Source organism: Mauremys mutica, chromosome 2 (assembly GCF_020497125.1).
Source record: "Mauremys mutica isolate MM-2020 ecotype Southern chromosome 2, ASM2049712v1, whole genome shotgun sequence".
In the NCBI taxonomy this organism is placed as follows: Eukaryota; Metazoa; Chordata; order Testudines; family Geoemydidae; genus Mauremys; species Mauremys mutica.
In genome coordinates, this window is record NC_059073.1 from 278,383,936 (window position 1) to 278,399,139 (window position 15,204).

General features: G+C 41.5%; 1 protein-coding gene across 8 annotated transcripts in view; it reads right to left on the reverse strand.

Annotated features, from left to right (window-relative positions):
* DPP6 (dipeptidyl peptidase like 6) overlaps positions 1-15,204 on the reverse strand; it is an 828,258-nt gene that overhangs the window by 163,122 nt on the left and 649,932 nt on the right. For all 8 annotated transcript variants that reach the window (XM_045003877.1, XM_045003879.1, XM_045003881.1 and 5 more), the window contains one exon: positions 12,755-12,836. In XM_045003877.1, the coding sequence (XP_044859812.1) occupies positions 12,755-12,836 (82 nt within the window). The remainder of the gene's footprint in view (positions 1-12,754; positions 12,837-15,204) is intronic.

Sequence of the window (15,204 nt, forward strand, 5' to 3'; positions counted from 1 at the left end):
AGAGTACCATTGTGCTATGTACCACCACATAGTAAAATACCATTACTCTTCCTAAGAGCTTATAATTTTAGTTTAAGATAAGACAGAACAGTAAGGTAAAAGCAATCAACCTGGGCACAGGTGGAAAGGTTGATCAGGGGAACAGTAATATGAGCTATTTTAATACGCTAACTGTGTGCACAGCTTATGAGTACAGTGTATTTTTTATTGGCTTGTAAGTTAACATGGCCAAATAAATACACCACCAGTAGCAACCATAGCTGTATGATGTATGATAAAGTAAGTTTTAATGAGGGATTTGCAGGAGGACAGGGAAGTGGCTTTACAATTTGTTTTTCTTTTGCAAAAGAGCTTGATTTTAGAAGAACATATGTAAACCAATAGCCTATAAGTAAAAATATTAATCTATGAAGCATTTTCTGTAAAACCTCACGTACTATACTTCAGCTATCACTATCTGTGATGCTACGGTATTTCTAAGGATGTACCTCTGCTTTTATTCTTATTAAGACACAGATCCTGGAAGTCCATTTTAATAGTGCGTCCATGGCTTTTGGCTGCACTGACAGCTTGAAAGCACTTTTCACAAGAGCTGCTAAGACAGCTTTTTGAAATCAGAAGGCTTTGTGACATGCTGCAGGTTTCAAAGTTCTTCTGTGATAATCCATAACAGTCAAAACTGATATGCATGATACATAGTCATATATCAGATCCAGCAAGAACAATTTCATGGCACTCTATACCTGGTATTATCATCCAAAATTCTCCCTCTCATTTTTATCCTGGCACTCCCAGGCTAGTCTGTATATGTTATTTTAATGATCTCCACATGCCTCTGCAAGTTTCTTTTAATTTTAGATATTTTATCATTACAGACTGCAGTGCATTTCACATTTATATTCTGTGAGCAAGCTGTTCCATAAGCTGTATGAATCCTAATCAGACCTATAATTTTAGGTGTCCAGCCAAATAAACAGATATAGTACTTTTGGAAATTTCTAAAAAAATATCCTGTTCTGTTTTCTTTCTTGCAGAACTGAAAAGAAGGTTCTATGCTATATCTTCTAATAGAACCACGGCTGACTGAAATTCCTTGTCCCAGTTTCTAACATAGTTATTTTAATGTATAACTGCCTTGTTACATTATTTGAAGTGTATATATGTAAGTGTGCCCTTTAGTATGAAACTCTGATTGTGCTTTTAAGTTCTGCATGATGGATTACCTTATTATTCTGTAACCTAATACCAGTGATGGCTATGTAGGGCACCATTGTAAATTAGATTTTGTCATCTGGGATGATACGCTGTTTTGTTAAAAATATTTTATTACATTACTGACTAAGAAGAGAGCATTTTCTAGTCGTTAGCATACAGAACTGAGCGTTGAGATTCTGAACTCCTTCACCGACATGCTAAATGATCTTGGACAATTCACTTGACATTCCTTGCAAAAAAAGTAATTAGAAATGGAAATCCCCTATGTTTGTTAGGTCAACTTGCTTATTTCATTCAGCTGTTAGAACTAGATTGTTCCCTAAGGCATATATTTTGTGTGGCTTTGTTCAGTTTGGTTCTGATTGCACCTAATGAAGGTGAGGCTTCCACTACTGCCCTTGAGAGACTAATCAACAATCCATTCGATTTCACTCTTTCGTTCTGTTTGGGCTATCCTGCCAACAACAGCTGTCATGGTAACATACTAAGTCGATGCACTTTTGGTTACAGTTAAGATTGCTTTTTACCCCTCTTGGTAAAGGGGGCAATTTTCATGGTGCAAAACAACAACTTTCAAGGGGCAACATTGACTTTCATAAACACATACTTTAAAGGCCAGCTTCAACCAACTACTTCTTCATAAAGTGCTAGAAATACTTCTGCACAGACCCAAAGAAAGAATTGGCATTATGATCCAGGCCTGTTGGAGAGAACCGTTACCTACCTGTACTGTAACTGCTGTTCTTTAAGATGTGTGTGCAGACATGTATTCCACTTAGGTGTACGCATGCCCAGCACATCAAAGCTGGAGAACTTTGACTAGCAGTTCCCACAGGGTCTGTGTTTGCGCCCTCTGACCTTTAGCTCCTCTCCTGGATATTTAAGTCAGTGCTGCCCTGATGCCTCCCTCCCACTCCCCGGCTCAATTCCTTCACACTGAACTTTGAGAGTAGAGATTCTGATGCAGAGGGAATGGAGGCTGGGTCATGGAATACACATCTGCACCCCAATCTCAAAGAACAACAGGTAGTAGCCATTTTTTCTTCTTCCAGTGGTTGCAGATGTGTATTCCACTCAAGTGACTCATAAGCGGTACTCAGAGGAGGTGGGGCTCAGAGTCTACTTAAACAATAAACGTTTGCATCTGACTTAGATACAGTGGTAATAGCAACAACATAGGGTGATGAACAAAAAGACATAGTCTTCTCTAGGTAAAATGCCAAGCTTTGTCTCACATCCAATGTATAAAGTCGCTGTTCATCTGCCTTTGAGCATGGTTTAGGCAAGACTACTGATAAGTTTGTTACTTGGATAAGGTGACATTGGGAAATCACTTTCAACAAAAATTTTGGATGTGACTATAGGGTCTGCATATATGGGGCTTTGCCATTAAGGCATTCAGCTCACTTACTCTCTTTGCAGATGTTAAAGCAACAAGGAAGACTGTCTTCTGGCACAGGAGCTGATGGAGAACAAGTCACCAGGGACTCAAATGGAAGCTAACACAGTATTATGGATACACAAGGGAACTGGTTCTTTCACCAGCAGGTGGAGATGAGTAATTTCCTCTTAGAAATCTTGTTCCCATAGCGTTCAAAAAAATTGACTTCCCTTGGATCAGAAGATGGAACTCCAAAATCACCGCTAAGTGGCCCTTCAAGGAGCTGAAAGACAGACCAGAGGATTGAAGGTGTAGTAGATACTCAAAAATTTCCTGAATGAGGGCTGGCTTTGGTTGAATACCCCAGACTAGTAACCACATCAAGAACTGATTCCACTTGGCAGAATAGGTAGCTCTAGTGGAGGATTTTCTACTATTGAGTAGCATTTGTCTAACAGCTTCCATACAGTATGCTCCTGCTCATCAAGCCATGCAGCATCCGTGCCACGAGGTGCGCTCTGCTCAGCACTGGATACAAAACTCGACTATGATGCTGAGTCGGTAGATCAGGAGAAAGAGAAAGAGATATGGGAGATCGAACTGACGGACTGAATAGGTCACAGAAACGACATTGTCTCTGCCAAGCTGGTGCAATGAGATTTTGTTTGGCAAGAACCAACTTTGGTTTGAGAATAAGATGAGGAATGAGTGGAATGGGGCAAAAGCATACATCAGAGCTGATCCCCTATTCAGAGGGAAAATGTCGGTTAAGAAGCCTGGACTGAGACCCACTCAAGAGGCAAACAGCTGTCTCTCGTTGAAAACAGGTTGGTAGTCTATATGCCCCATTCTGTGAAGATGGACCTGAACACACTGGTCTTCAGAGACCACTCCTGATTCTGGGACAATTTCCAGTGAGGTGATCAGCTAAGTAATACTGAATCCCTGGTAAGTGAGGGGCTGCAGGAATGATGCTCTCCTTGATGCAGAACTGTCAAAACTTTATTCGCTCCTGAAAAAGCTGGTTGGGGCGAGCTCCTCCCTGCTTGTTCACATAGTACATTGCAGTGGTGTTGTCAGTGAGTATATGAACTGCTGTGACACTGATGTGATCCTGAAACACTCGGCAAGCTGAAAGATCCAGGATCTTGATATGAAAGGAAGCCTCCTATTACAAACATAAGACCTGAATTTTCAGTGTCACTAGATGTGCTTCCCAACCTATTATGTAAGCATGGTGACTATAGTCCTGGTTGGTGGAGGACAAGCAAAGAGAACACGCTGACACACATTGCTTGGAATTGCCCACTATTGCAGAGAGTCCAGGATGGCTGAAGACAAGCCTCTTCAACAATTGGCAACTCAGGTGATAGACCAGCTTCAACCATACTTGAAGAGGAAGAAGGTGCAATCTCACATGCTGGACTAGGTAAGTACATGCAGCCATATGACCTAGTAACTTCAGGTATAGGCAGACCGTAGCTGAAGGTTGAGACTGGAGTGTCAGACACAGGTGATGAACTACTTGAAATCATTCGTTCAGCAGAAATGCTCTTGAACTCCTAGGGCCTAGTAGGGCCCCAATGAACTTGATTTTTTGGGGTGGTATTAATACAGACTTTCCTTCGTTCAAAATCAGGCCCAGATGATCAAAGAGACATAGTGTGAACTGGACATGGCCGAGGACTTGTTCTTTGGATTTGCCTCTCACTAACCAATTGTTCAGGTGTGGGAAGACATGAATTCCTCTTTTTCTGAGATAGGCTGCTACACAGACACACATTTGGTAAATACCCATGGAGCAGAGGACAGGTCAAAGGGAAGCATCTTGTACCAAGAATGCTGATTTGCCACTAGAAATGTCAGAAACCTCCTGTGACTTGGGAAAACTGCCACATGGAAGAAAGTGTCCCAAGATCAAGGGTTGCAAACCAGTCATTATCATTCAGTGCAGGGAGATGGTTGCTAGGGTAACCATGTGGAACCTCATGTATTTGATATACTTGTTGAGACTGCAGAGATCAAGGACAGGTCTCATCCCTTCCTTGGACTTGGGGATCAGGAAGTACCATGAGTTCAGGGCATGGCAGGGGAAGAGACAGATTGGATGATCCACGGTTGCACCTATCCTCCTGTCTTCCCCATGAAAGAAGAACGGGGTGAGGAACTGTGTACAATGCTCCAATCACTTGGCTACAGAAGCCTATGCAGAGACTCTTTTCCTCCACCACTGTGCATTTACCCAGGTCCCTGTCTGTCTACATCAGCTGGCTGCTAGGCTTGGGATTTGCCCCATAATGTTTCATTCAAACAGGACAGATTTGGCGTTACGGAAGGGCTACCTTTTCCCCCTTGTTCCTAACAAGCAAACCAAACCAGACTAATTACATATAGCAGACTGCAGCTCAGTATTGATTCAGATGTCATTGCAATGGAAAATATAAGAGAACAGCAGCATGAAAAATTAATGATGCAGAATCTATGAAATAATGCTGGAAACAAACATACCTCCAGGATTTATATTCTCACTGCAGATCAAAGGCTCTGTTGGATTAGAAGCAACACCAGATGATTCACTTACTCCTGTGAAAGAGGTCTTCCTCACTTGATATCTGCTCAGCACTTCTGCCTGGAACTAAGCTAGACTGACAGGCATGAATTCAGGCAAGCGAAAAAAAGCTAATTAGAGGAGTCAGTCCAGTTTAGTTCCAGGTGCCGTCACTTAGCCAGCATTCTGCAACTGAAAAACCCAGCTAGCTGGGACACGTACTAGTGATGAACTAATTCACTGCCAGCCGTATGGAGAAATTAAACAGGCATGTCCTACTCCTGTGCAGTAGCTTTTGTGATTCAACTCTTCAATATATAGATGAACTCCCGTTTTGCTCTTATCTACACTGCACTTTCTATACAGCGCCATCGATTACAGGGAGCTGTTCACCTGCATTAATGTTCATTGCTTGAGGGCTTCTACAAAACCTTAACCTGCCACTGCCTGATGTATGTTGCTCTTTTTCCTAGCATAAGAATTTTCAGTGAATTTGAGATTGCTTCTTGGAATTACTACAGCTTCCATCATCGTCATTTATTTGTTTAGCACTGACTTCATGCTCAGTGCTGTGCAAGGCACAAAAATAAAAACCGTCCCTTCCCCACAGAGTTTACATTTGGAAAGATCCACTGACTTCTGTGGAAATGCAAGAGGGATGAATTTTGACCATTCTGTGGATTTGTAATAAACTCCAGAGCAAAAAAAAGTGTTTAGCTGCTAGGGACAGACATAATCCCCTTCCACATCTTTCATGCAATTTAAAAAGACATTGGAAACAGCAAAGAACAGACAGGGCTGCGAGCACCAGCATAAATCATCTGTGTTCAGTCTAGAACACGTAGTATAATCGGAGGAAGAGAGAACATTTGGATTATAATTCCTGGCCACAGGGCTCCACAGAATTGCTCCCCCAGCATCTGATATGTGACTGTATCATGAATATCTGTTTGGATAGACAGTTATGAATTCTCACAGAAGAAATGTGAAAATAGCAGAATGTCAGAAATTCATCTGATTTCAAAATGGGAGTTGAACAACTCTTGTGAAAAGTGCTTTCAACTTGTTGAGGCACATTTGGCAGGTACTATTTCTAAGCACACTAATTATGAAAGCCCTATTGCTTGTGCCTTAGCCAGAAGAGCACTAGCCATACACATTCTTAGTAATACCTTAGGGCAAACATTTCAAACCTGTGTGCATGTGAATGTAGTCACCTAAATCCCTATTTAAGTAACTAGATAAAAGTGGCCAATTTCCACTGCATTCCTTGGGCACTTTTATTCCAGTGCCTAAATGTGAATTTGAGCCGTTGTGACACTCTCGCTCCTAAAGGTGGTTCCCTAGGCCAGAGCTGAAACAAGTTGGCAGGGAAGCCTGGCCTGCTGCTGCTCATATTACACCTGTCCTGTGGATAAATAGAGGGCTTTAGGCTGGTCAGTCTCACATCTTTCAGGATCGCTGAATTCACCAAGGGGAAGTTTACCCGTGCTGATGATTCTCATGAGGGCTTTGTGAGATCTCTGCACAAGGCTGAATTTCACCGTAAAATCTTAAAGCTACAAACTGAAAGAGAGAGAGACGAGTCCAATCACATCAATTTATAGGGGCTTCTGTGCCAGACAGAATAGCACTTGAATCTAGAGAGAAGGAAGGTAGAGAGTGATGGGTCATGGGTACCAATATCTGTGGGATGAAGGGAAGAAGAATTCCTGAAAGACAAGCATAAACATAATAAGGCAAAGATGCCACAAATGAACAGATTATCCCATGATACTTCTAGTGCCATCTACCATCAACCTCCCCACATCTCTAGAAAATCGCATCTCATAGTTTGACGGAAATACAGATGATCAATATAAACCCAGCTAGCAACGTACTGTTACTAGCTGAAGGATGGTGGCGTGACATTTGAGAAAGGGTGAAGGCTACAGGGTGAGTGATGAAAGAGATTGATTCTCTATTGCCCTACACCTGTGGAAAGTGAACATAACACACTACCATTTTGATATAGCACTGCTTTGCATTTACTTTGCCCAGGCAGAAATGATCACACAGGATGCAGGACGAAAAAAAAATCAGGCCCAGTAAGTCACCTCTATTAAGTAATATCTTCTCAGCTGAGACTTATTACAGCATCCAATGATGTTAACGAGAGTCCTTCGGTTGACTCCCCTGGGTATTGGACTCGTGGCTGATTTTTACACCAGTCTGGTAGCACACACAGATATTTTTATGCGTTAGTGGATTTTTCATTTTCAAACAGTGGAGGAAAAGTGGTTGTGAAACATTTGTTTCAATGGGTCAGAAGTGAAATACATCTGCACTTAGGGTGACCAGACAGCAAATGTGAAAAATCAGGACGAAGGTGAGGGGGTAATAGGAGCCTATATAAGAAAAAGACCCCAAAATCAGGACTGTCCCTATAAAATCAGGACATCTGGTCACCCTATGACTGCACTTTGGCTTTGTAACTCAAGTAGATTTTCTCAGCTATGGTATTTTTTGTTATCTAGATAGCTCCACTGGTGCACATGGCACTTTGCAGATGAGTAAGAAGCTCCTATAAATTGATACTATGGACCATGCCCTAAGGAGTTTTTAATTTAAAACAGACAGGTAACATAACAGGAAAAGATAAAAGAAAACTTGGGCAAAGGGAAATTGCTCCTGGGAGAGGATTGTTACAAAAAATGCAGATCATTTAGTTTATTTCTGTTTCAGGTCTCTCTCTCTCTCTCTTTAATATAATTAGGCACACAAGACAGAGTAAGAGCTGACAGCATTGTAGCTGATGTTAGTGACTGAAAGCTCCCTCAGGAGGAAAGTGAAGAAAGGGATTTTTAAAAAATAGCCACAAAAAAGCTAAACCACTGGACCCAGATCCTCCACTCCACTCTACTCCTGAAGCAGCACACACCAGCTGGAAAGCTGTCCTAAAAGGGGAGACAGCCCTCCTCTCAACACAGAGGACTCCTCAGCTGGTGCAAGGCCAGTGCACTGGCTTCACGTCACCTGTCCCCTCCAACCCGTGTAAGAGAAGAGAAGGAAGGAAGTGGGCAGGAGGGGACGGTGATCTGACAGATCCCTGGCCTGCATAACAGTAGGCCCCAGCTCCTCAGGGCTGGGCTTAGGGGTAGGCAATGAGGCTGTCCGTCCGAGGCACCAAATCATCACATTCAGGGCTGCCAAATCTGCATTATTTTGTCTAGTTTTTTTGCATGCACCTTTGGGAGAGTGACTTGATGAGCAGGTAGAATTAAAAACATTCCTTCCCCACCCCCACTCCCCATGAGGGAGAAAACACTTAATGGAGGGCCTACAGCTGACACAGCTTAGAGCAGATCTGAGTCACTCCAAGGGCTTTTGGCCTTCCACCAGGCCAGGATTGGGGGAGCAGAAATGAGGCTCAAAACTATCCATCTTCTCCCATCCCTTCACTGCTCTCAGCTGTACCAAGTATAAGCTCAGCACAGCTGATGACTGAGCCCATGGAGTTTATGAAGACTGGGAAGACTCAAGTGAAATAATCGAATAGTCTGTTCTCTTAATGTGTGAGAGACTGGGTATAACTCTCAGGCATTATGTCCACTGGGAAGCAGATGGCCATTACACAGTGGGGCAGTGTAAGGAGTTTTGGAATACTGAATAATGAACACAGAATGGTTTTTTCCATCTTCTTTATCCTGCCCTTTTTTTCTGGGCATCTATTCCATGATATGTTACTGATTTGTTTTCTGTAGATTGGAGAGTCTACATTAGTGCATCTCAAAGCCTGACTATGTACTTGAATTTTTGTAAAACAACAACAATAATATTGTGTTTAAAAGTCTAAAATTATTTTGCTTGGCAAGGAAAAGAGCAAAAATAGCAATAAGCTAGAGGTATATAAAATGCACAGTATATATAAAAGCTTCGGCTTAACTCACCCCAGAATACAAGGACAAAAAATACAACTAAATTAGAAGATAATATATTTAGAAGGGGCAAAAAGAAATACGGTTTTAATGCAACACGTAATTAGCTTGCTGTTGCAGGAGGCTCTTGATGTAAATATCTTGGCAAGATTCATAATGGGGGTTAGACACTTACCTATAAAAGAATATCTGCAGTTACACTAGTCAGGACATGAGTTACCAATCCTAATGCATTAAACCCCCAGTTCCACTCTTACTGAAGTCAATGGAAAAAAGTCCCATTGGCATCAGTGATGCAGGATCAGGCCCTAAATGATCACCAGTGAAGAGAGGAAGAGATTTTGTCCCACAATGCGTCTTAAACAATTGGGGAGGTATGATATGGAATTTGTTCATTTCTCCATGAAGGATTCATAACAGGCTGTTGGTAGAGGCAAGATATTCAACTGAATGGAGGATAAGTCTGGGTTTTGGTATGGCTATGTTCCTTTTTCTAAGATGCAAATTAATTGCTCATTGTGGAATCCCCATTGATGAAGGTTTTGGACAAACACCTCTCAGGGATAGTCTCGGTCCTGGACGCCTATCTCAGTGCAGAGGGCTGGCCTTGATGACCATCATATAAATCTAAAGTACTTGGTAGTATTACACTATGATTCCAGGAGTGACTGGCAGGTAACTATAGTGATCGACCCCAGCAGAAAATCTGTTGAAGAAAGGAAGATACACTCATGACATAGGAAATGGCCCAAGCACAATTCAGGTTGCCTTGTCTTTCAGATTAGAAGAGTGCAGTTTTTGTTATGCTTTGAACAGCTCACTTTGTACTAAAATAAAACTTAAACAGTTAAACAACAGGGGAAAAAAACCTTCCTTTGTTCTATACTTCAGTTTTTCTAAAGGCAGTTCCTTGTTAATGAAAATGTCTTTATACATATGGAATTATAGGTACTGACTGGAAGCCCAATGAAATAGATACAACACTGCCAAAGTTAATATACTGCAAACAGTTCCGTCGGCATCAGAAATCATCTGCAAACAATCTTACCAGCCAGAACTATTCAGTCTGTGTTATCCTTTTATGCTAGAAAGAGTCCTATCATGGTATAATCTTTTTTTTTCCCAACAGAAAATAGAAGTAGTAAAACTGTTTAAACTGTGTTTGCTTTTCTTATAAGATGACTGAACTCTTTACAAGCTTTCCTCTTTCAGTGTTCTCATTCTTGTGTTAAAGGTCCCCACCTGTACCTTATTGTTTATACCTTATAAGAAGTGCCACATTTTCACTTCTTGAAGCAGCCATCTGCTATTTATCAGCACAAAAGGTACATATAGCACAGGAAGCCAATAGATTGAGGATCACCAAGTCATTTCACTCAGGTCACCAAACAAAGTTTATTCTTATAAGACAGCAAGATGTTCCAAAGAAGACTGACAGCAGATTCTTCACATCTTAGGAACAGTAGGGCCCGATTCGCCTTCCATCCACATCAGTGGAAATCAGAAGCAATGCCACTGAAGTCAATGGAGTTACATCAGTGTGAACATGCCACATTTCCACTAGTCAGGAGTCCAAAGCTCTCTCTCAAACCCAAACCTCACATGTGCTAGTACAATCCACACCACAATGGCCACAAGGTCAACATACTGAAGGCGTCCAATGGTACACGTGACAGATGGAGCGAGAGAGGGGTGTGTGAGTATGTGCAGGGAGAAGAGGAATCTCTTTCTAATCATTTTTCACATGCAGGAAAACCCCTGCATCAGTATTGTTAGGTTCTTTGTGCAGTAACTATAAGGTCTGCAGCTGCGTCAAAGCTGACTTTTCTGGTGAAGCAGAAGATGAGCGCCATTCCTGTGCCTCCTACAAGCCACAGTGCTGAAGAGAGGACTTAGTCGCCAGCAGTGGCAGCTGCTGCCATTTCTTTGTCATGAACCACAGTAGTGCATGTACGGCTCCTTCAGTGTTTTGGAAGCCATCTTCCAGTAATGCCACATACTGAACATTTTTGACAGCTAGCCTGTGAGAATATTTCTTGAGAGGAAAACAAGTGTGGTTCCCCTGGCCACTTTTCAAGATTAATTTTCTGTGTAAAAGCCCATTTGAACGTGCAGTAGCACAAATGCCTCTAGCAGATAACAAATCCTTAGAACCAGCTATAAAAACTTTCTCCCGGAAGGTACGATTTCAACACGAGAGGTGTTAAGTTCTCCTGACAATGCTATCAAAAACATTCATGGCTTCCTCCTCCTGCTCTACTGCACAGAAAGCCTATCAGCCTGCAAGCAAACGTTAAAACAGGCTTTTTATAAAAGCAAAAACATCACGGCTTCACTGCCTGCTTAACAGAACTTGTGGCTGCCCCCTTTTAATTGTGCCTTCTGAGAGAAGGTGACAGTTGGCACTTTAAAAGCTTAGATATTGGATTTGCACCAGGAAATGAGGACAGGGAACGCTTGCTCTAAGGAAGAACACACCTAAGGTAGCAGGAGCTATGAGCTGACAGTTGAGATTGCACAAGCTCTCACCGTGTGGAAACCCGCATGAGCCACGAAGAGACCATGATAATTTTGGGAACAAAGCACTCCATGAGGGCTCCCCTTTTCACCCCTGCAGATTTGGGTCCTTGTCTACATTGGTCCATTTCACAAGCCATTGTGGGCCAAATTCGGGTGCAAATCCAGAGTAGCTCTATGGAAGCCGCTGTGTACACATACATCAACTCTACACAGGTCTGTCAATACAGACAAACTGCCATGTCCCTGCTACCCCAGAGGATGATGTCCCCTTCTGAGTCTGCCAAAATAATTACAGTATTGCAAATCTGGAGACATTCCATGGAAGCAGAAACCTCTCACGAAGGAGGGATTTTTCACCTAAGGTAGACCGGTGTAGAGAAGTTTGCCCTACAACTGACACCAGGAGAATCAAACCCAGGATCTCAAGTTGCTATTGACAAAGTGCTTATTTTCTGTATTTCAAATAATCAGCCGTTTGAACTAAATCTATTTATCTTCCTACAATAGAATATTAATAAATGACATAAATTTGTTAATATTAAGAACAACCCCTGTACAGGTGCTACAGGTGCTATTGCTAAATCAACTCCTTTTGGAAACATGCAGGACTGAACAATAGAAGGGACTTGAGGAAGGATTGGGTGGAGCAGGGCAGAGCCAGCAAGAAAGGAGACAATTTATACTAGATAAGTGGGAAACAGAGCTTTGGCGACATTGCCTATGGAATACTTTCTATTATTAAATATTTACACTGCAGTAGTACTGAGGGGATCATGGCTTCACTGCATTGTTCTCAATAAACATATGTTTTGATATTATGCACATGAGTAATGGTATGTGCAGACACAAAATGCCAGTGTATCCCCATGCATTGAGTGTACAAGTGCATTGAGCACATACAAGTTGGGGGTGTGCTGATGGACAGGCATAACCTAGCATGCCCACTTTCGAAAAGTTGGGGCCACAACATTCAGAGATGAGTTAGGATTTTAATAGTGTGAGGACAATATACCACAAACGCTCCAGACACATGTTGGTTGTAAGAAATCAGCCAGTGAAGAATTGCTCTAAGAGAAAAGGGGGTAGTTGGCACAATATCTATTAATAATGATTTTTCAAAATGACAACAGCATGTGTTTGTCTAAACTCATTTCCATGCTGGTGCTATCTTACCAATTGTTGCCCCTTCGGACCCCATCCAGCGTACTGAAGCTTTGCGTTACTAACTTCGGGCGGATACAAACTCTGGGGATCCCTGAAAAAAAGACAAACGAAGATTTCAGCCTCTAGAGTTTCATCCTTTAAACTTGTGCAGTCCCTACTTTGAAGTTCCAGCACATCCACTTGCGTCCGCTTCTTTGGCTAGAACCTGCCAGCACTTACTACTGGAATTCAATGACTACTTAACATGTAGTCAGCACTACTTCTGGTAACAAGTGTGGGTAGGAACTGCTGACAAATACCTCTTCTCACTAATACAAGACTGAAATACATTCGTTCTACCAATGACTAGCCTAAGCCTTAAGTATTAGTCAAGGGAAGGCAAACAAAATAATTGTATTTATCAACACTTGGGATATCTACAAAGGACAAACAATAATTACAGTTCTGAAACACACTGCCATGAGATAATATAATTTCATCTTCTTCACCCCATGGCTTTTCTGCCTGATAATTTAGTTTTGAACATGATGGCAGGGAACTCTGGCATCTCTATTACTACTGCATAAACTGATATACAGCTTGGCTTTCAGGGGAAGAGCTGTTGTTAATAATACTGAATCGCAGTATGTTAAAAATAAAATTGAAATGCTTTTCCTGTTCCTTCATCTGTTATCTTTGTTTTAAAGAAGAACATCAGTGAACATGGCAAATGCAATCAAAAATAGTGTGCTTTTGTAAATGTCAGTGCTGCATAATGTCATCTTGTCACATCATAGGCATCATGTTGTCTCCCATTATTTTGATGGTGCTTATACTCAATGCAAATAATTATTTTTGATATTTTGAAGTTGCTATTACACCCCTTTTTATTTATATAACAAGTCTATAAATAAGAATATGAATAAAGCTTTCATATAGTGCTATTCACAGTAGCTCTCAAAGTGCTTTTCAAAGGAGGTCAGTATCATTACTGCCATTTTATAGATGGGAAAACTGAGGCACAGAGCAGAGGAGTGACTTGCCTGAGGTCACACTGTAGCCCAGCGGTAGAGGTGGGCATAGAAGCCAGGTGTCCTTAGTCTCAATTCATTGCTCTACCACTAGACCACACTGCCTCTCTTCTTTCACTTGTCTGACTTTTATTCCTTCCGTAAGCACATTGTTTTCTCTTGCCTCTTTTACAATACAATGAAATGAAAGGCAATAATTAGACACCACCAGTTAAATCCAATTATGTCTAAAAATGTGTGCCCTTTTCCCTTTTAGACTGGAAAACACAGTAAGTTCACATGCATTATATTTTAAGGCTGATGCTATATATAAGGGCCTGATCCTGCTCTTTTTAATTAGCCAAAAACTAATTTGTGATCCTTGCCACATGCACTGGTGGCCTAGTGCTTGAGGAAGCACACAGAATAATATAATCATAGGACTGGAAGGGACCTCAAGAGGTCATCTAGTCCAGTCCCCTGCACTCAAGGCAGGACTAAGTATTATCTAGACCATCCCTGACAGGTGTTTGTCTAACCTGCTCTTAAAAATCTCCAGTGATGGAGATTCCACAAACTCCCTAGGCAATTTTTTTTCAGAGTTTAACTACCCTGACAGTTAGTAAGTTTTTCCTAATGTCAAACCTAAATCACCCTTGCTGCAATTTAAGCCCATTGTTTCTTGTCCTATCCTCAGTCGTTAAGGAGAATATTTTTCTCTTCTCCTTGTAACATCCTTGTATGTACTTGAAAACTGTGATAATGTCCCCTCTCAGTCTTCTCTTCTCCAGACTAAACAAACCAAGCTTTTTAAATCTTGCCTCATAGGTCATGTTTTCTAGAACTTTAATAATTTTTGTTGCTCTTTGGACTTTCTCCAATTTGTCCACATCTTTCCTGAAATGTGGCACCCAGAAGTGGATACAATATGCCAGTTGAGGACTAATCAGCATGGAGTAGAGCAAAAGAATTACTTCTCATGTCTTGCTTACAGTACTCCTGATAATACACTGCAGAATGTTGGCTTTTTTTTGCAACAGTGTTACATTGTTGACTCATATTTAGCTTGTGATCCACTCTGCCCCCCAGATCCCTTTCCACAGTACTTCTTCCTAGGCAGTCATTTCCCATTTTGTATGTGTGCAACTGATTGTTCCTTCCTAAGTGGAGTACTTTGAATTTGTTCTCATTGAATTTCATCCTATTTACTTCAGACCTTTTCTCCAGTTTGTTCAGATCATTTTGAAGTTTAATCCTATCCTCCAAAGCACTTACAACCCCTCCCATCCACAAACTTTATAAGTGTACTATCTGTGCCATTATCTAAATCATTGGTCTCTTGAGGCCCCTTCCAGTCCTATGATTCAATGGTTGATGAAGATATTGAACAGAACCGGATGCAGAACTGATCCCTGCCAGATCCCACTTGATTTGCCCTTCCAGCTTGACTGTGAACCACTGATAACTACT